Consider the following 20938-nt stretch of genomic DNA (forward strand, 5'->3'; position numbering starts at 1 on the left):
ACCTTGGGAGTGAGTCCTGAAGGTGTCGGACCTGGAGATTGGACCCAACTCATCAGGCCTGGAGGAACGTGCCTGTTCAGCCATCTTATTAGCCCATTGACTTTACTACCACATACATCCCTCCATCCCTCCTCCCTCCCTCCCTCCCTCCCTCCCTCCCTCCCTCCATCCCTCCTCCCTCCCTCCATCCCTCCTCCCTCCCTCCATCCCTCCTCCCTCCCTCCATCCCTCCTCTCCCTAGTATTCCCTTCCTCCTCTTGTGTTTCACCCTCACCCATGCCGTGTGTGTGAGTGTGTAGGGCAAAGGTTGACACTGCGTATCATCTGTAACCCCTCTTTTCCCAGACAGGATGTGATATTTATTACTGAACATGATTTAGTAGGGTAGAGGGTAGCACCGCAGTAGAAGCCCCGAGGAGTGTGGGGCCCGCCAATGACCATGGGACCAGGATTGGTGATGCAGCTGACCCCTCGGCCATCAGGAACGAGTCACTTCTCAGCGACTGTGTCCTTCAGATCAATCTACATTCAATTTAGTGAAGCCTCACCTCTTTGAGAGAGACAGACAAAGAAGAACTCAGTGAGGAGAACCAGGGCAAGAAAGTGGGAGGAAGGGGCTTAATAACACCATTTGCCTTTGGCAGCACGGAGAGCTTGAACTTGGCTTTATGTAGGGCCTCCATCCGATGTTCCTTATTCTGAGGCATGATTCAGGTGGACGTGATGGCCTGGACAGTGAGACCCCTGGCCGTGGTGACCTGAGGCTTCCTTCCCTAGGGCACAGCGAATACCTGTCTGGGGCCAAGATTGGAGGCGACATTGAGGTCAGAGCTCGAAGAGCCTTCAGAAGATTGTTTCCAAGGTCCCTTTCGGGGAGCCCATACAGGCAACAGGGTGAGGTCACTCCAAACGAGTGTGCTGTTGGCAAGCATTGCACACCAGGCCCCAGTGAGAAGCTGCTGGCAACCATTGCACAGTGGGCCCCGCTGAGAAAGGGGACCTCCCGTGCAGCTTAGTTGGCTGCAGATTTACCTTATCTTTTAAGACACAGTCTCTCAGTGAACATGAAACTCACTGATTTTGTCAGGCGGAGTGGCCAGAGAGTTTTGCGGATGGATCCAGCACTCTGTCCTCCACGCCAGACATGCTGGCTCTAGGGTTTAAGAGTATTGCTGTGCCTGGATTTTCCGTGGGCGCTGGTGATCTGAACTCAGGTTCTCATGCTTGCACGGGAAAACCTAACCCACTGAGCCATGATCCTTGCCCATCTTTAATTTTATGGTCAGTAACATTAGTGTTAGAAATGAATGACATCTGCGGTGCCATTTCGTTCCACGTACACATGTGCATGGATGGTGTGCAGCCTCACCATACTGCTACCTTCTCCCTGCTCTCAGATGCTACATCTCACAAACCTTTCTCTCTTCTCAAGGGCTGGTATTACAGACACTCACCGTTGGCCGGAGATGTGGTATGTGTATGTAACTGTGCGTGTGTGTATGTGTCCGTGTATGTATGTGCAAATGTGTTCATTCAGGTTCCCGTGGAGGGTGTCCGACACCCCAGAGGGGGAGTTATCAGTCAGTCTTGGGACACCAGACAGGGTTCCTGGGATTTGATCTCGGGTCTTCTGGAAGAGCAACAAATGCTCTTAAACTGAGTCGTCTCCACAGCACCCTGTGCTGAGGTTTTCAAAGGTTCTGGGGATCTGAACTCAGGTCTTCATGCTAATTCAGCAAGCATTTTACCCGCTGAGCCATCTCCCCAGCTCCATGTACATATTTGTTTCATAGGCTTTGAACTCAGAAATTTTATCCGTTCCTTGTCCACACTGATGATGCATACAGAACACATTCTGTGACAGTTCTCATTATTTCACTGTGTGGCATCTACACTTTGCAAATGTGGGTCTGCCTCCGGGGGCACATTTCAGCTCCTATCACAGTGTCCCAGTCTGTGGGGAGCAGGAAGATCCTTGTGCTCACAGATCTCCTGGGAAACCAGGAACGTTAAGCATGCAGTAATGTCTTCTCAATGGAAAAGATGTGAGACCTGTTCTTCCATCCAGAAGGCTGGGGATTGGAGGTGATTAATAGCCTGGTGATCTTCACTATCTGTCGGACCAGGCCATATCAAGCTCCTACAACCAGGACCGGAAGGCAGATAGTAATCTAAATGGCTCCTATGAGCAGGGGCTTCCTATACTCCACAACCAGGACCGGGGATACCTAAGAGTCTAAATGACTCTAACATACTTTGTACAGCCAGTGGCTCCCCCAAGCTCCCACAACAATTACCAAAGATACCAAATAGCCCAGATGATGAGTTCAGATCCCCAGAACCTTTGGAAACCTCAGCACAGGGTGGTGTAGAGACGGCTCGGTGTTTAAGAGCACTTGTTGCTCTTCCAGAAGACCCGAGTTCAAATCCCAGGAACCCTGTCAGGTGACTGATAACTCCCCCTCTGGGGGGTTTGACACCCTCCTTGGGAACCTGAACGAACATATTTGCACATACATACATATACACATACATACACATGCACAGATACATACACATACCACATCTAAGGCCAATGGTGAATGTCTATAACACCAGCACTGAAGAAGAGAGACAGGATAGAATCCTGGCACTCAATGGCCTAACGCTCTAGACCAATCAATGAGCCCCATGGTCACAGCGTTACCCTGTGTCAAAATAAGTTAGGTGCCTGGAGTATGTCTGGCTTCCACATGCAAAATCACATCTGCCGGCATATGCACATGCAGTTGTGAACACACGCACACATGCATGCACATGCATTCACGCACATGAGTTCTACATACATGTGATGTGGGAATCCCCTCTGTATGCTCTGAATAGGTTTAATACCGTTGGTTAATAAAGAAGCTTCTTTGGTCAATGACAGGGCAGAATAAAGTTAGGTGAATGCAGGGAGAAAGACGGCAGAGTCAGGCAGATGCCATGCACCTGCCGAAGGAGAAAGACACCGGAAACTTACCTGTAAGCCACAGCCTCGTGGTGATAAACAGATGAGTAGAAATGGGTTAATTTAGGATGTAAGACATAGCTAGGAATGTGCCTGGGCTGTCGGCAAAACTGTGTTGTAATTAATAAAGTTTTTGTTGTGAATATTTGGGTCTGATTGGCCAGGAAATGAACATGAAGTCTCCACTTACACATATGATCACATAAACATACGTACCACATACCAAAAGATCTGCACACTCTCACACACACATATCCACACATGTGTGCTACACATATGAACACATATATATGAACCACATATCAAAAGATTTACACTTGCAAACATACACAGAGGTGGACACATGCATTCAAAAGCAAGTGTGTCTACACATAGAACACATATATATGAAGCACATACCAAATGATTTACACACATCTGCAAACACGCAGAGATGCACACATGCACTCACACACAGGTGTGCCTACACATATGAACACATTTACACATGTACTGCATACTAAAAGATTTATGCATAAACCTGCATACACCATACACGTGTATTCACACACACATGTGCTACACATAGGAACACATTTACACATGTACCACATACCAAAATATTCTCTCTCTCTCCCTCTCCATCCCTCTCTGTCTCTTTCTGTTTCTCTGTCTCTCTCTTTCTCTCATACACACAGGAGTACACACTAGAATAATACAAGATTCAATGATAGGGTAATAGATTTTTCATCTACTACTGATAGAATATCTCAAGTAGGAGATATTCAGTGCTGGAAGCATTACTGAAGGTCCATACAATCACAGATATTTTGAACAAAGGGGGAAGTTCCCCTAGATAATTCACAGTTTAGGAAGTACCATGATTCTGGCCAGAGGGGAAGTTCTCTCATTGACTGTGGAGAAATGAATTCTGCTTGTAGAAAATGAGAGATGCCGAACGCACACTTGTTTTTAATGCTTCTGCACCACAGGACACAATGAGACAAGTGGTCAGGACGAGGAGAGGCCCCATGCAGAAACGTGAGTTAGCATAGGACCATTTTTGTTTAAAAAGGCATGAAACGTTGGGAAGGGAGCGCAATTACATGACTCATACCAGCAAGTCTGAAACAATTCCATATTTATGAAACCAAATGTTTCCAAGTAATGATTTCCCATGGAATATGTATATATATATATATATATGTGTGTGTGTGTGTGTGTGTGTGTGTGTGTGTGTGTGTGTGTGTGTATGAAGGAAACCACAGGATAAGAGTCTTAAGTGTACAGAAGACCTTGTCTATCACTGATGTTCACATACTACGTGAACAATAATTTTGAAACACAAAACATTCTCAGTTACCGCTATCCATACAAAGGAGGAAATACATAAACCACGAGGAAGTGAGCTTAGGCATACTAAGGATCAACTCTTAATGTGACAGGCAGTTGACATCAGGTAGCAGACCACATTGCATTGAAAGACCTTATAAATTTTGTCGGGAAGTGACATTTTCACATACTCGTCACAATACTTACATCTTTTTTTCTTCAGGAGTTTTAATGAATTCTACCAATTTCACTACTTCTGGGGCACAGTCTTTTCAAGTCTACAGGACGCATTCTCTTTGCAGGGTTATCGTCATTCCCATAGGCTCCATGACTGAACAAATGTAACAGCAGTATGCAATGGCAAGAGTGTGCCTCCTTTAACTATTTCTCTGAAGATGACGAGGATGGACCACTCTTGTGCCTTCTAATTTGGTCAAGTTATACTGAGGTACAAGACCCCACTGTATCGACACCAATGCACTGCTAACCATTAATTACGACGCTACCAAGAAAAACTTGCCATTACGACCCGTGGGCTGGAGGATGCTATAGACATTTCTGGACTGCTGTCACACAAATCCTTCGGTTTACTTGGGTTTTAGCAGAAAGGGGTATCTTTAGGAACAGGAGAACACAAGAAGACGTAGTCACTGAAGCCGCAAACCACAAGCAGCTTCTCTCAGAGAATTTCCATGAGAGAATCGCTCCCCTTGTATCGACTTTCATTTCTTCAGAGTATTATGAGAATAACAGATCCAGGAGAGACAGTTGACCAGCAGCATTCTCTTTCTGGCACTGTGAAGCACAAGGACATATTAAACGGACATAATAAACAGTGCTCATCAAGCCTCAGTTTGCCCTGAAAGGCTCAGTACTTACATTCAGCATCAGAAGTTTTATTTTCAAGGTGGCTATTAGACGTCTCAGCTCTTCAATGAGGGAATCTCCCCGAGAATCCCTCAGTATTACAAGTTTCTAAAGTGAAAGAGACATGGGCAGAAATCAGCCCTGGTCATTTTGTTTACAAATGCGAACAGCAATATTTAAAAGGGACTAGATGTGGTGAAAAGACATGGTTTCATTATTCCAAAACAAGCATACAGCATGTGCGACATGGAGATCCATCACCCACCAAAGAAACACAGGCGTTACCACTCCACAACCCACTGCTGAAAGTTCAACCTTGTGGCATTAGTGGGGGGGGGCTCAGGGGAAGGGTGCTTTGCCTACCTAGCATGTGGGAGAGCCCAGGGTCCCACTCCCCACAAATCAAGAATGAAACCCAATGAAAACAGAGAGCACGAGGCATGAGCTCATTGACTGCCACTCACTCATTTCTTTGGGAGCTGGAGTAGCTTGTCGTGTACCACTGAACACCATGAAATTAAAACTCAAGGTTTCCACCCCCACAGTGCCTTCAGTAGTGTGTGAAATAGCACATGCTACATCTAAATGCTTGTGTGAAATGCTGTGGGGGGGGGCTTATAAAACTTCCCAAGACCTCTTCCCTTGGGCACGCCACCCCTGTGACCTGGTGAACAGCCAGCCCAGCCACAGGGGCAAGCGAGTTGCAGGTTCAGTGAGCCATCCTGTCTCAAAAAGATACGAAGGAGAGTTACTGAAGATACACACGGCTGGCTTATGACCTTCACACACACACCCAGAGGAACGTACACGTGCGTGTGCCTCAGTGCACATACACACCCAAGGGAAAATGCACTGTGAGACAAGAACAGACAGTCTGAAAGGCATCAATGCCCTGTACAATACGAACAACTCTGGATGAAATCGCCAAGACAGCAATTCCTCCTTCAAAGGACTCTACCCACCGTTATGTGAACTCTAAAAGTAAAAACTTATTTTGTACTTAGGTTTACATGGAACCTTGACACCATGAGGAAAATGCTGGAAGATGCTCTGGTACCATGGTCTTGCACTGTTTCAGTAAAACCCTGACTGGCCAGTAGCCAGGCAGGAAGTAGAGGCAGGGCCAAGAGAACAGGAGAATTCCAGGAAGAGAAAAGGGTCAATCTTCAGTTGTAACCCAGTCCAAAAGGAAACAAGATGAGAATGCCTCGCTGATAAAAGGTCCCAAGCCATGTGGCTAACACAGACAAGAATTGTGGGTTGAGATGTAAGATATGAGAGTTAATGAGAAGACTGAGCCAATAGGCCAAACAGTTTATAAATAAAATGTAGGCCTCTGTGTGCTTCTTTGGGAATGAATGACTGCGGGACCAGGCGGGACAGAAACCTCTGTTGACAGGAAGATGTTTACAGCTAACTTTCCTAAGGAATAATCCAAAGCTTGGAAGGAACGCCAGAGTATTCAATGTCCCTGTGTGTGGATTGCTTTCAGAATGTACAACAGACCTCCAAATACTGTTCACACAGATCTTTAAATTCTTCCATCCTCTTCTTCTGAATACCCAGAAACTGATGAATAAATTTTTGCTGCTCCTTGAAGATATTCTGTGACACAGACAGTAAAAGATGTAAGAACAATACAGGAAAACTCAGAAATATTACAAAAACGCGACTCTGTATCATATTTATGCAAAACATATACAAGGAAATCACTAGTAATTTTTCAAGCACAATGACCACTTCACACGAGTTATCTAATACTAAAAAATTACCATAGTGATGAGAATCTCATTCATTTAATGGAACGTTTTCCTATGTAACTGTAGCAGCGTAAATAAATGCAGGCAGATTGTAAAGAATATATACAGCTTTAATGAAGAAATAAACTTACAGGACCAAGGTTCCCACGGAGCACAGGAAGCAGAAGGGGCGCACGGATTCCCGAGCGCCCGATTTATAAGTAAACATTCGCCCGAGGCAAGCCCGCCCCCTAAGGGGCTGGCTTAACACTACATCTCCCCCTTTTGTCTAAATAAGACAGAACTAAACCAAATACAACTATAAACAATAATAACAAATGATAAATATAACAAACAATATTGAGAACAAAAGTTTTGCTATACATTCTATCTCAAGGAGTCTAAATAATGTAGAGAGTAACTACAATTATATAATCTTCAACTGCATCAAAGATCTGAGAAGGGAATTAATATTACTTAAAAAATGAGAGATATCCGAAATGTGCAACAAATGACAGAGACAACTGACTACCTGGGCAAACACCCAAAGTCTCGTTTGCAATGTTGAGTCAACCAACTTTGGCTAAGGCCTAACATAGCTAACATACCATTATTAAAGGCAAGGAACTTTCTTAGAACCATCTTACCCTGTCTTGGCAGGATAAGACAATCCTGTTTCATCCACTTAGGGATATTCTATATCTTTGTCAGTAGTTGAGGTATGGGCTTTTCTTAACCCAAAGGCCAGTTCTGCCAAGAAGACAAGCTCCCAGTGGAGTGTCTTTGATGCTCAACGTTCTCTCGGGAGTAGAGTGGCATTACAAGGAGTAATTGTGTCTCATTGGCACAGAATTCTCGATTAGATTAAAGGCCATTTTCTACAGCTCTTCGAAGAGGCTGAAGATTATACTATCTATACTAAATATAATCTCTATGTATCTAAAATACCTGATTAACCTAAAAATAAATATGGCAAGCATATAATTCTCAATACCTATCTAACTTGAAGACTAAAATAATAAACAACTGTGCAATATATGAAGACAATGATCTTCAACTGTAAACAATGTCATTACATATCAAATGTAAACAATGTTATTACATAAATAGGATCAGAGGTAGAAATGTACATTGTGATATGGTAGATGTATCAATACAATATAAGCATACTCTTATACAAAAATAGAGGTAGGCACACTCACATTCAATATTCAATATAACAATGTACAAGAAACAGTACCAATATAATTTTCTAAAAACAGTAAATCACAAATACCAATCATCCCATTAAACCAGTTAATCCCCCCCCCTTTTTTTGAAAATACCCCTAATTCCATAAAGTATCTCCCCATCCCCTCAACCCTAAATCAACCACTAAAAGATGTCCCTAATCCTGCGGGCAAACTCTGTTGGTAGGGGGGACGTCGTCCTCTTAGATTGCTTCTAGCTGACATGGGGGCGACGTTCTCCTTAGGGGACCCTGTGAAAGAAAATGATGGTAAAATTCCCCAAATAACCTTTGACCTAAGAAAATTATAACTAGTCTCTGAGCGTTTTGAGAAGGTCCAGCCAGAGTGTTGTCAAAAATGTGCACCATTCAAAATTGTCTCATGCAGTTGGCACCAAAAAACAGGTCTAATATTAGTGCTTAAAGATATTCATGACGTCATAAAAACCAGATTGAGTTGATGCTGTGGGGCCCCATCTTCATCCTGGAAACTTCAAATATTACTGTAGAAAAATTTGTTGCTTGTTATGGGAAGTTTAAACATTAACAATAAAGACATATACTGACATATAAAGAAAGACACAGATATGAGGAAAGGCAAAGAAAGTTTATCAAGTATACAATTATTCTTATTCTGTCCCATTTCATGGCTCCTGAACTGAGACAGAAACTCTGAAATATCTCTTATCAACAGGCTTGGAATTGAAGAGGGACTGAGCCATAGTACAACTCCAGAACCAGCTCTACATATTCATAAAGAAGTGTTCGATAAAACATATATAAATACAAAAATCAATACTTACAGAATATGTAGAATTTTACTGTTGATCCTTAGTGGGTCGTAACTAGTTTCCATCCATCAGTAATTAAATATTCAGGGTCCCTTAAATTCTTTGAAGATGAGTATTTTCCTGTGGAGATAAGAAAAGGACCCTGCCCCCAACCTAACTGTATTTCTTACCATCAACATGTTCGCCATCCTTGTGAATTAATTGTTATTTATCTTTTCCACGTGGCTTCTCTTCTTCAAACCGAACCTTTATTAATTTTGACGGTATCCACAATTTTTCCTCACCTGTTGAGATAAGGGCAAAACCCCTTTCCCAACGCAGCACATCTCCTGGCTTCCATTGTGAGGTCAGCACATCCTTGAAATAAACTGGTTGATTTAGTTCAGTAGACTTTTCCATTATCCAATGTCTTTCTGCAGCCGTTGTTCCCTTCTCATTAGCATTGAGAAAATTCAAGGTTAACAAAGCATTATGTAACCTATTTCTGGGGGTGTTTTCCAGCCCTTTCTGTTTGTTCAACATATCCTTTATAGTTCAATTTGATCTTTCTATGACTGCTTGACCTGTAGGATTGTATGGTATACCTGTAACATGCTTGATATTGTAATAATCAAAAAACCGTTTCATTTTCCTAGAGACATAAGCAGGACCATTATCTGTCTTTATTTGTGTAGGTATACCCATGATAGTCATGACTTCTAATAAATGAGTGATTACTGAATCAGCTTTTTCTGAACTTAAAGCAGTTGCCCACTGAAAGACTGAATAAGTGTCAATGGTGTGATGAACAATGAACATACTTCATTTGCCAAATTCTGCAAAGTGGAACACATCCATCTGCCAGATTTCATTCCTATGGGTGCCCTTCGGATTATCCCCTGCTGGCAGTGGCGTTTGGTTATAGAAAGAGCAAGTAGGGCATTTCTTTACAATCTCCTTAGCTTGTTGCCATGTAATAGAAAACGCTTTCTTCAAACCTTTGCTATTAACATGATGTTTTTTATGAAATTCAGAGGCTTGTAGCATACTACCAATCAATAATTGATCAATTTCTGCATTGCCTTGTGCTAGAGGACCTGGCAAACACATATGGGATAGGATGTGTGTTATGTCCATAGGGCAAAGCCTGTTCCTGATCAAATCTTGTACCTGGATAAACAATGAGGGTAGTTCTGTATCATCAGGTATAAATTCAGCAGTTTCAATATGTAAAATAACTCTTTCTGTGTATTGTGAATCATTTATTATATTAATAGGTTCTTTAAAATCTCTTAGTACCATAAGAATGGCATATAATTCTGCCTTCTGGACAGAATCATAAGGACTTTGTTCCACCTTACCTAAGTCTTCTGATTTGTAATCTGCCTTCCCTGATTTATTGGCATCAGTATAGAATGTACAGGCTCCTGTTATTGGAGCATCACGGACGATTCGAGGAAGGATCCAAGAAGTTCTCTTTATGAAGTTAAGCCTCTTGCTTTTTGGATAGTTGCTATTAATGTCTCCCAAAAAATTAGCACAAGCTCTTTGCCATGGTTCATTATCTTCCCATAATTTCTTTAGTTCATCAGCAGTGAAAGGCACTATAATTTCTTCTGGGTCTATGCCTGCTCATTGACGAAGTCTCAGCTTGCCTTTTATAATTAACTCAGAGACTTTTTCCACATAAGTTTTCAGTTTCTTACTTGGTTTATGTGGTAAAAAGAACCATTCCAAGATAATATCATCTCTCTGCATTAAAATTCCTGTAGGAGAAATTTTTTATGGTAATATGAAGAGAATATAATCGAGCTCTGGATTCACTCTGTCCACATGTGCCTGTTGTAATTTCTCCTCAATCATTGTCAGTTCCTTTTCTGCTTCAGCTGGTAATTATCTGGGACAGTTTCAATCTTTATCACCATCCAAGGTTGTGTTCAAATAAATTTTTAGATCATGTGCTATCCCAATAGCTGGTCGTAGACTGGAATTGTCTCCTAACAGTCTTTGAAAGTCATTAAGAGTCTGTAGGCAATCTCTCCTAATTTGTGCCTTTTGTGCCTTAATTTTTTGCAAACCTATTCTATAACCTGGATAATTAACAGAATCTCCCTTCTGAATCTTTTCAGGAGCAATTTGCAATCCCCATTTAGGTAAAAGTATCTTTATTTCTTCAAACAATCTGTTCAAGGTATCCATGTTTGAGTCGGATAACAAAATGTTGTCCATGTAATGATATATTATCGATTTGGGAAATTTCTTGCAGATCATTTGCAATGGTTGATTCACAAAATATTGGCATAAGGAGGGGCTATTTAAAATACCCTGGGGGAGGACGGCCCAGTGGTACCTCCTGGAAGGTGGAGAATTGTTGTAAGTATGCACCGTGAAGGCAAATTTTTCTCTATCTTCTTTTTGTAAAGGTATAGTGAAAAAACAATCCTTTAAATCAATAACTATGAGAGGCCATCCTTTTGGTAATAAAGAAGGCAAAGGGATTCCAGATTGCAGATGGCCCATAGGTTAAATAACCATGTCGATAGCTCTGAGATCTGTCACCATTTTCCATTTACCTGATTTTTTCTTAACCACAAATACAGGAGAATTCCAAGGGCTGGTAGATTCTATATGTCCAGCATCTAATTGCTCTTGTATCCGCTGTTCTTTATATATATATATATATATATATATATATATATATATACATATATATATTTTATTGAGAAAAGGAAGAAAAAAACAAGTTTCCACCTCCTCCCAGGCTCCCATTTCCCTCCCCCTCCTCCCACCCTTCTCCCCCTCCTCCCATCCGTCTCTCCCTCCTCCCACTCCTCTCCCCCTCCCTCTCCAGTCCAAAGAGCAGTCAGGGTTCCCTGCCCTGTGGTAACAGAAGCACAATTCTTAGTTAAGGGAGCCACCTTAGGGTTGGCAAGAGACTTGAACCTAGAGTGGCTCCCAGGAGCCCAAGCCGAGGTCCCCAGTTAGTTCCTTGGGCAGCTGAGGATAGGGAACCAGAAATGACCCTAGCCTATGGCAATACCGACGAATATCTTGCATATCATCATAGAACCTTCATCTGGTGATGGATGGAGATAGAGACAGAGACCCACACTGGAGCACTGGACTGAGCTCCCAAGGTCCCAATGAGGAGCAGAAGGAGAGAGAACATGGGCAAAGAAGTCAGGATCACGAGGGGTGCACCCACTCATTGAGACAGTGGAGCTGATCTACTGGGAGCTCACCAAGGCCAGCTGGACTGTGACTGAAAAAGCATGGGATAAAACTGGACTCTCTGTATCAGCTGTTCTAAAGCCATTAACTTTTCCTCAGCTAGAGGCCATTGCTTTGTCCATATTGGTTTCTCAGTCAACCATTTTGGAGGCAAGGCTGTTGGTATCTCTGAAGGGACATCAATTGCTTGTTCTTGTACAGCCTGAATGGCCGGTTTTCTCCGTTTGTAATATCTTTTAATATTATTCTCAGAAATATAGGCTCTAGAAGTAGCAGGAATGCTAATTTTAGTATTCCATTGTTGTAATAGGTCACGACCCCATAAATTCATTGCGATACTGGCTACATATGGCCTTAATTTTCCTATTTGTCCCTCTGTCCCTATACATTCAACCCACCTCGTACTCTGCCTTTCTCGACATAGGGTTCCAATTCCCAGGAGCTGAATATTTACATTCTAAAGAGGCCAATATGGATGCCAAGATTCTGGGGTAATGATACTTACATCAGCACCATTGTCCAGCAGGCCAGTAATAAAAATGCCATTCACGCACACTCTCAGCTTAGGTCTTTGATCATTTATAGAAGTATGCCATAACACACATAACTCAGCTTTTTGATCATTATTGTTTGTAACAGCCGGCATGGGGCTTCCTAATTGTCCTGACGAGGCACGTTCTCTGTAGAAACTGGAAATGACTGAACCATGTTTGCCATGGGGGCCTGTGAGGCCGGTCTCTCACGTTTCCCGTCTGTATCAGGTTGCCTTGTCTATCTCTTGTAGACCTGCATTCATTCGTCCAATGTCTGCCTTTTCCACATCTTCTACATAAACCTGAAGGCTGAGTCCTCCTATTTCTGTTATTTCTAGAAGATGCATTATTATTATTTCTGAAAATCGTTGTTTACAATTCCTTTTCAAATGACACATTTTGCCACAATTAAAACATTTGGTATTCTGGTGTCTCCTTTTACCATTGGAAATTGCTTCTTCTACCCATGCTTCAGTGCCATAGTCAAATGTACCAACATTCAGTGTATGCAAGACCCATTCTTCTAAGGGCGCTTATTTGAGCTTTAAATGCCCCAAAATCTTTTTGCATTCCACATTTGCATTTTCATAAGCCAAAGACTCAATCATTATACGTCTTGCTTCTGGGTCAGATATCCCTATTTGTACAACCTTAGTTAGTCTTTGTAAAAAGTCACTAAAGGGTTCTCTCTGACCCTGTTTAACTCTGACAAATGATTCCATTCTCAGTCCTGGGTCTTGTACCCTGTCCCAAGCCCCGAAGGCTGCTGTAGTACACACTGAGAGTGTGTTTTCATCCGAATTAGCTTGTTCCTGAGGGTCGGAATAAAGCCTTCCACCTAGAATTTTATTTAGGGAAATGTCAATTCCCTTCACTTTTCCTGCTGTTCTAAAAGTCTAGCCTCTTGACTGAATAAACATTTCCATTTCAATTGTGGGCCACTCTCAAGGACCGCAGAGCTCAGCTGAAGCCAATCCGAGGGGGTTGCTCTGCTTGTTGTGGCCCAAGATTTTAGCCTCTCTTTAACAAAAGAGGCGTTCATCCCAAAAGTCATGACAGCATGTTTAATTTCTTTGAGATCACTCATACAGACAGGCTCCCATGTATCTTCCTTGATGACCCTAGAGTTTCTGGAACCAATCACCTTCTCTGTTGTTATTACTGGAAAGGCAGGTAGATCTGTAGGTAGAGCTTTGTGGAAATTGTCCCGGAGGGATTTACCCACAGATGTAGTTAAAATTTGCCTTTTTACCCTTTGCTCTTCTTCATCAGAATTTAAAAATTCCTCAATCTTTTCAATTCTATTCACCATTGCCTTCTGCAATGTCTGAATCTCCTGTCCAGAATTATGTTCCAAAGCCTTCATTGAGGCTTCTAAAGTATGAAGTTTGTCCATTAGTGATAACTTCTCATCTTTGGACATAATTTTTATGTCATAAACCGTGCCTTCTTTTATTGACAATCTTGCCGCCAATCTGTCATAAGCTTTAGACAAAATTCGATTGTCACATTCAGCAGTTTTGATTCTCTCAGTTAATGTTTCAGTTCCTACAGAAAGGGACTGCTGAAGTTTACGATCCAAATCAGCTGTACCTTCTTCCATAGTAATGAATTTCTCCTTAACATCAGCCTGTACCTTTTCTAAATTTTGCTCAGTTAACTGAGTCATGTTAAACAAAGATCTGTTCTCTTCCTGGAGAACTTCAAACTGATTCTTGAGAAGATTGTTGTCGTTCTCAATAGTTTTTAAACATTCAACCTCTGCCTGGATTCGTCTCTTAAAGACTTTATCACATTTATATTATCAAACCTTATAGTACCAAGGAAAACTACGAATCCCAGAAATATCCATAGATGCGGGGTGATAGATACCTCTTGTAAAATCTCCCACATGGTACACTCAAAAAGGCTGTTAAAATCTTGAATAGTAACGTTCTCAGACATTTTATTTATAAAAGAAAATTTTTTTTTTACCTGCAATGACCGGTTCCTGCCAGTGGTGGCGAAAGAGTCCACTTGAGTCCACGTGGCCTAAGTCTGAAATAAGTGACTCAAAAACAAAAGTTGGAGCAGACACCAGGCTGAGAAAGAGCAATTGGGGTGGAAGGGGAAGAGAGAGAAAGCCGCCAAAGTGAACAAGTCAAAGGGACGCATGGCGCAGCGCCGGCTTGCAGGGACTGCAGGGCCTCCCTGCTGCCATCAAGTGACAGGAGCGCTGGGCAGAGGTGGGAGGGGAACAGAGCAGCACTGTGTACTGATGACGCTGTTACAGATGCACTTGTACCACTGTCGGGCAGGGTGGGGCGCACAGACTCGTGGTGCGAGGCCAAATCCAAAGCTGGGGCTAAGTCTCCCGTCCTGTTTGCCAACCTGTGATTCAGAATCTCAGCTGCTTCTAGGAGCAGTGCTGAGAGGGTACAATCTGCGTGAAGAGAGAGACCTCCAGAGGGGATGGTGCCGCTGGCTACCTGCGGTTGCCCCCAGGTGCCCCCGATTCAGAGCGGGTATTCGTAAAGCCTCACTGGGCTCCACAAATGTAGCGGCATAAATAAATGCAGGCAGATTGTAAAGAATATATACAGCTTTAATGAAGAAATAAACTTACAGGACCAAGGTATGCGAGGAGCACAGGAAGCAGAAGGGGTGCGACGGGTCCCCATGCGCCCGATTTATAAGTAAACATTCGCCCGAGGCAAGCCCGCCTCCTAAGGGGCTGGCTTAACCCTACGCGTAACAGTATCTAAAACATTGCTGTTAGTTTCTGAAGACTTGAAAACCCATCCATTAGAGGCTGTCATAGCTGGTGAACCCTCTGTGTTTATAGAAATCTCCCTGAGATGGCCCCAGTGTCTCTCACTCCCTACATAGGAACCCACTCCCTTTTGTTCTTGCCAGTAAGAGTAGAGTCCAAAGCTGGCCTGCTTAACAGGCAAGGATTCTGTAAGACTTACGTCGGATACTGTCCTGGACCAATGTAAGAATGCACATCTAAGAGTCTTTTGAAACCAATTCTGTGAGATGGGGACCTTAAGTATCTCTCCTCTCACACCTAGCAATCTGAGACACAGAGGTAAATTATTTTCCCCAGTGAGCGTGACTAGCAAGGGACTGAACCATGACTGCGTTCCAACTGGTGGGATTACAGAATGCAGGGGCCATACTTCTGCCCACTGGACTGGACGGGGGTAGGGGTCCCCTCCATCTCCCTCCACATCCCAGCCTCGGCCTCCCCACCTTTGGACGTCAGAATCTCCAGGAGGGCAGCTCCATCCTACACCAGGAAGGAAGATTCCCTCAAAGATGGCACTGTTCGGTGTCAGGCATTTATTTGTGCCCCAAAACTCATAAAAACCTCACTCAAATCTCCAGGTTAAAGGAGAGTCAGTCATCCCATGGCCATCACAAATTGAAGCCTTGCCTTCCTCACCTCTGGGAGTGGGCTGGTCTGAACTCCAAGCACTGAAGGCTAAGCCTCCACCTGCTCTGCCGCAGCCACAGGGACTGCTCTCACTCTGCCTGCCTCTTCACTGTGTCAGAAGGCTCTGGTGGGCCTCCTGCTCCTGGTGTCTGCACTTCTTGGGTGAATCAGAAAGGGCTCCCTCTTAAGATACAATCCCATACCTTCTCCTGCACTCTCCAGGCAGTGCCTGCTCACCCGCCCACCCCCCCCCCCCACCTTGATGGCTGCTAACCATCACTGACCTTGTCATCTCTCTGCGTGTAAAGGAACAAACCAGGGGGAAACAGTCAGTGGCCAGTCTCTTGTCACCACATCTACCACCCTGCTTGCCTCCCTAAGTTCTTGTCTCGTCCCTTCCCTCCAGACTTGCTGCAGGAAGCCCTGCTACTTCTGATGCTGACACAATGGATTCCTTGAAAGCTAAGCTGCTTGACACTCACAGTGAGTTTTTTTTTTTTTTTTTTTGCATGTTTCTTGACTTCAGCTGCATCCTCGGATATCTTTCTTTTCAAAGTCTTCATCTGAAGAGAATATTCTTGATAAAGTTTCTGCCTGTGAATGATATAGCAAGGAACAGTGTGATACTCCATCCCAATAGGAAGAAAGTACATTCGAAGCACGACTGACTTGCCCTCACTAACGCTATTGGTGGAGGATGGGGAAATGGCCTCTAAACTATGCAGACAGGGAAAAGGAAGCTGATTGGATTATTTCATTCTACATCACAGCATTTGCTCCTCCCTGCTGAGAGAGAAGTACCTTCCCACGCCTTTGTGCCAGAAAGCTCAGGAAGAACTATTGTTTTACTATCATTCCACAAATATTCATCTGTCTGACAGACACAACTTGTGGTTAGTTCTCTCTTTCTGAAGAACAGGTCCAAATAGCATGCACATTCGCTCCCATCAGAGAATTCTGTGGTGGCCTACCCGCTTGCTCTTCCTCACGCTGTGCCAGTGTGAATCTCGGTACAGTAGCATAGAGAACACTGCTCCTGATAGCTATACGGCTTTGGACGCATGGGATTTTCATTTCTATGGCACCGAACAGAGGCTCAACTGACTGTGGGATGAATGCTTTGAGGATTTCAAGCTCCAGGTGCCCAGCACGTTCACGTGATGCATCCTGTTCCACTGACTCAACAGCAATGTGTCAAAACGGTCATCGTAATTCATGCCTAGGAAATGCAGCTGACTTCGGTGATGATGTGAGGCTATAACATGCCTAAAGAAGTCTACCCTATACACAAATGCCAAGCCAAACACGTTATCCAACTGAGCTTCTGGCCCGTGGGGGTCACGGCTATTCCTCAACCTCTAGCCATCGTGCTTACTAACCAAATGTCAAAGCGTCTGGGATAACAGCACCAAGAAGCAACAACCGTACCTATGCTCGCCCTGGATTTTTAGAATATCCTCAAATTTCAGCTCCAAGGTTTGGAAAGACTCCGTGATGATCGCTGTGAATCTTTCGCTGTTGCCCTGAAGACAGTTCTTATTGGGCTCTGCATAGAAACACATTCTTGAAACCATTACTGTAAAGTTCCGTCAACTTTAGTTTTCTACTTAGAAAACCACTTGCTATTAATAGAGGGAAACAATCTGTCAATGGCAAGAATATCTGCCTCCTTTCTTTCAGTCAAGAATTTCAGTATTTATGACCTTGATGTGAGATTGGAGAGCTGGACTTCAGTGTCTATATATTACAGACAAAACACAGTGAAGGGAACTTAGCAAAACTGGCAAGAAAGGGTTTCAAATCGCTGTGTAATTTCCTCATGGGGCATCATTAAAAGGTAAAATTCAATCAATGTACATATTTATGCTCCAGTTCAAGGACACATTCTGAGGGACTGTTGGGCCGCTTTGTGCAAAACACAACAGTAGTCCGTTTACAAAGATCTCCAAAGGCTCAGAGATTATTGCACAGTCAGATGAAAATACTGTAACTATTGTAGCCATTGGAGCTTTTAGGCAAATTTGACAGGGTAGACACCCTGAATATTCTAACGGGGGAACCACACTGATCGATAAGTCTGTGGTACTGGGGATGGAACCCAGAGCCTTAAGCATAGAAGGCGAGTGCTCTCCCACTCAGCTACCTCCCTATCCTGATTCCTGAAGTTTCCAGAATCGATTCTCTGTCAGAAACCTCTACAGAGCTCCTAGAACGTTCTCAGATTGTAATGTTTTTTTTTTAACTGTTTGTGTGACTGACTTCTGACAGAGAAATTTAAAGCAGGACTCAGTCTGCGCATACAATGGTCCCAGTGCTTACTTCAGCTCCCCACTGCATGTGCCATTCTTTACACATTAAACAGTGGTCAGGTATTTAAGGGAGGCTGGCCACCACCCCTACTCACACACACGCAATGCACACGCACATACGCACAAACACACAGGGAGAGAGAGAGAGAGAGAGAGAGAGAGAGAGAGAGAGAGAGAGAGAGAGAGAGAGAGAGAGAGAGAGAGAGAGGAGACAGAGAGCTGGACTAAAATACAAACAAGTAAAGTAATATGTGGTATTTTGTTTGGATTGTTTTTCGAGACAGGATTTCTCTGTGTAGCTTTGGTGCCTGTCATGGAACTAGCTCTTGTAGACCAGGCTGGGCTCGAATTCACCGAGATCTGCCTCTCTCTGCCTCCCAAGTGCTGGAATTAAAGGCATGTGCCACCACTGGCTGGCTTCAAATGTGATATTAGAAACAGACATATCACTTGTGCGAATCAAAACCTTGAAGACAGATAATTACATCTAATTTTCAAAGATCCCACTGTTAGTAAGTAACAGCATCCACACCACAGGTGTCATGTTCTCAATATTGGCAATTAACGTGAAGTAGAGAGTTGGTAATCTAATAAATACTATTTGACACTGTTTGAGAACAAGGCAGTAAACACACTCTCTTGTCTGCCAAGCGATACCTCCCTCGCCTTGCACTTCTTTGGTTGAAACAATTTTCTCAAATTCCTGATATCTCCTAGAATGTACCTTCAAATTCTTCAAATAAATTCTGTATTTTCTTCCTGCAAAGAAATTACCTTTTTACTTCGATGTACATAAAAGGCCATTCTTGTAGTGAGTGGAAGAAGTGGAGGGTGCCACACAGCCTACATACAATTCACATTTCAAGAACAGGCCACCTTATTCCTGTCAGACAGGCTCTATGACAGGACCCGTACTTTGTTGGAGGCATGAGATTTTCATTCCTTACCACATTGAACATCTGATCTACTGTAGGATGCTGCTTTGAGATCCTTAAGCTCAATGCACCCAAGTACATCCACGTGGTGCATGCGCCTTAGTTGCTGCATTTACTTACTTACTTACTATCTCCGTTTATTCTGTTAGTCTGGCAATCAGCAAGGACCCGCAATATCCCCCAGGTTCTTCCATGCCTCAGCCCTCACTTCTGGGCTTAAAAGCTGGGCGTGGCCACGCATGGCTTTATCTGTGGGTGCTGAGGGCCTGAACTCAGGCTCCTGTGTTTGCACCTTAAGCACTCTTCCACTGAGCCCTCTCTCCAGCCAGACTTTTCTAAATTTATTTCGTGAAAACATGAAAACGTATCACCTGGCCTCTTGCCCTTCTGTTCCAGAGGAAGTACCGTCCTCACCACTGACATCAATGACTTCTCTTCCTGGTGTTTTAAAACAAAAGAGGAAAACTATTTTGAAACAAAGTGTGCTGTTCTCATCATCCCCCACGGAAAGCAGTGTCATTATAGTGTTTCTAGATTCCATAGCCAGCATCTGTTCCTTACACTTTTTCAATAGTCATCCGTGAAATCATGAACACACACACATACATGTCACATATACATCACACACAGAGACACAGACATACAGACACACAGACACACACATACATATCACATATACATCACACACAGAGACACAGACACACAGAGATACAGAGATACGCACACACACACACACACACACACACACACACACACACACACACACACACACCACTTTAGGCTTGACTCTCAGACCAGTTGGTCCAGGCACCTGTACAGGCCTTCCAGAGAGTCACTGTGACCCATGTGCTCCCGGAGAGGCATGTTGACTAGGCATGTGGCAGGTTTCCTGTGTGGCAGAAATTTCAGGTGGGGGAACCTAAAGGCCCCAAGAAGCTTGAACAAGAGTTATTAGCATCTGAAACCTCCTGCTATTCCAATAAAAGTTCATGCACATAATCCACTCAGTGCTCCACCCACCAAGAGATTTTAGGATGTCCCCCGGGGTGGACACAGCCCTACAGGGCCCTTCTGTTTTTGTTGTTGTTGTTTGATTTTTTTTTAACCTTGGGTGATGAAATCTGGGGTCTTGGTGTCATGCAATATGATATGCATGAGCCTTGGATGTGTGCCAGCACTGGCAGGAGCTTTCCCACCCACCAAGAGATTTTAGGATGTCCCCTGTGGTGGACACAGCCATATGGCAGCCCATCTTGTTTCTTCAAACCTGGAGTGATTGAATCGGGGTTCCGGGTGTCATCTGACATGAGAATCAGACCTGCCTCGGATGCGTTTCAGAACTCTCAGGGGCTTTCCCACCCACCAAAAGACTTTAGGACGTTACCCAGGTGGACAGAGCCCTACAAGGGCCTATCTGGCTTGTTGTTGTTGTTGTTATTGTTTCTGGTTTTGTTTTTTACCTGGGGTGACTGCATCTGGGTTCTTGGTGTCATCCCACGTGGGATTCGGATCCAGCCTTGGACGAGCACCAGCACTCTCACGGGCTTTCTTCTCCCCGCTTGACATGGCTAGAATCTTCTTGGGCTAGACAGGACTCCGGTCACTACA

At 43.7% G+C, this 20938-nt stretch overlaps 1 protein-coding gene and 1 pseudogene across 1 annotated transcript; both read right to left on the reverse strand.

Moving 5' to 3' along the window:
- Window positions 1-849: 849 nt before the first annotated feature.
- LOC121441083 lies at window positions 850-1026 on the reverse strand (annotated as a pseudogene).
- Window positions 1027-5038: 4012 nt separating this feature from the next.
- Window positions 5039-20896, reverse strand: LOC121441061 (X-linked lymphocyte-regulated protein 3C-like). The gene is made up of 6 exons (XM_041642194.1): window positions 20791-20896; window positions 17515-17632; window positions 16563-16680; window positions 6674-6772; window positions 5180-5275; window positions 5039-5095 (listed from the first exon to the last, which is right to left on the reverse strand). The coding sequence occupies exons 1-6, from the start codon at window positions 20894-20896 to the stop codon at window positions 5039-5041; spliced, it is 594 nt and encodes a 197-aa protein (XP_041498128.1).
- Between the last annotated feature and the right edge of the window lie 42 nt (window positions 20897-20938).

Source organism: Microtus oregoni, unplaced genomic scaffold (genome assembly GCF_018167655.1).
Source record: "Microtus oregoni isolate MIOR12 unplaced genomic scaffold, Mior012 000073F_001, whole genome shotgun sequence".
NCBI classification, from domain to species: Eukaryota; Metazoa; Chordata; class Mammalia; order Rodentia; family Cricetidae; genus Microtus; species Microtus oregoni.

Bases quoted from the DNA above. Each gene is read 5' to 3' on its own strand.
- LOC121441061 (XM_041642194.1), bottom strand. From the start codon at position 20,896: ATGTCAAGCGGGGAGAAGAAAGCCCGTGAGAGTGCTGGTGCTCGTCCA. The intron at 6,773-16,562 runs GTCAAGCAGCTT...TCTGTGTCACAG, and splicing joins AAAAAAAACTCACTGTGAGT to AATATCTTCAAGGAGCAGCA. The intron at 5,096-5,179 runs GTAAGTACTGAG...TGTGCTTCACAG, and splicing joins TAAAACTTCTGATGCTGAAT to TGCCAGAAAGAGAATGCTGC.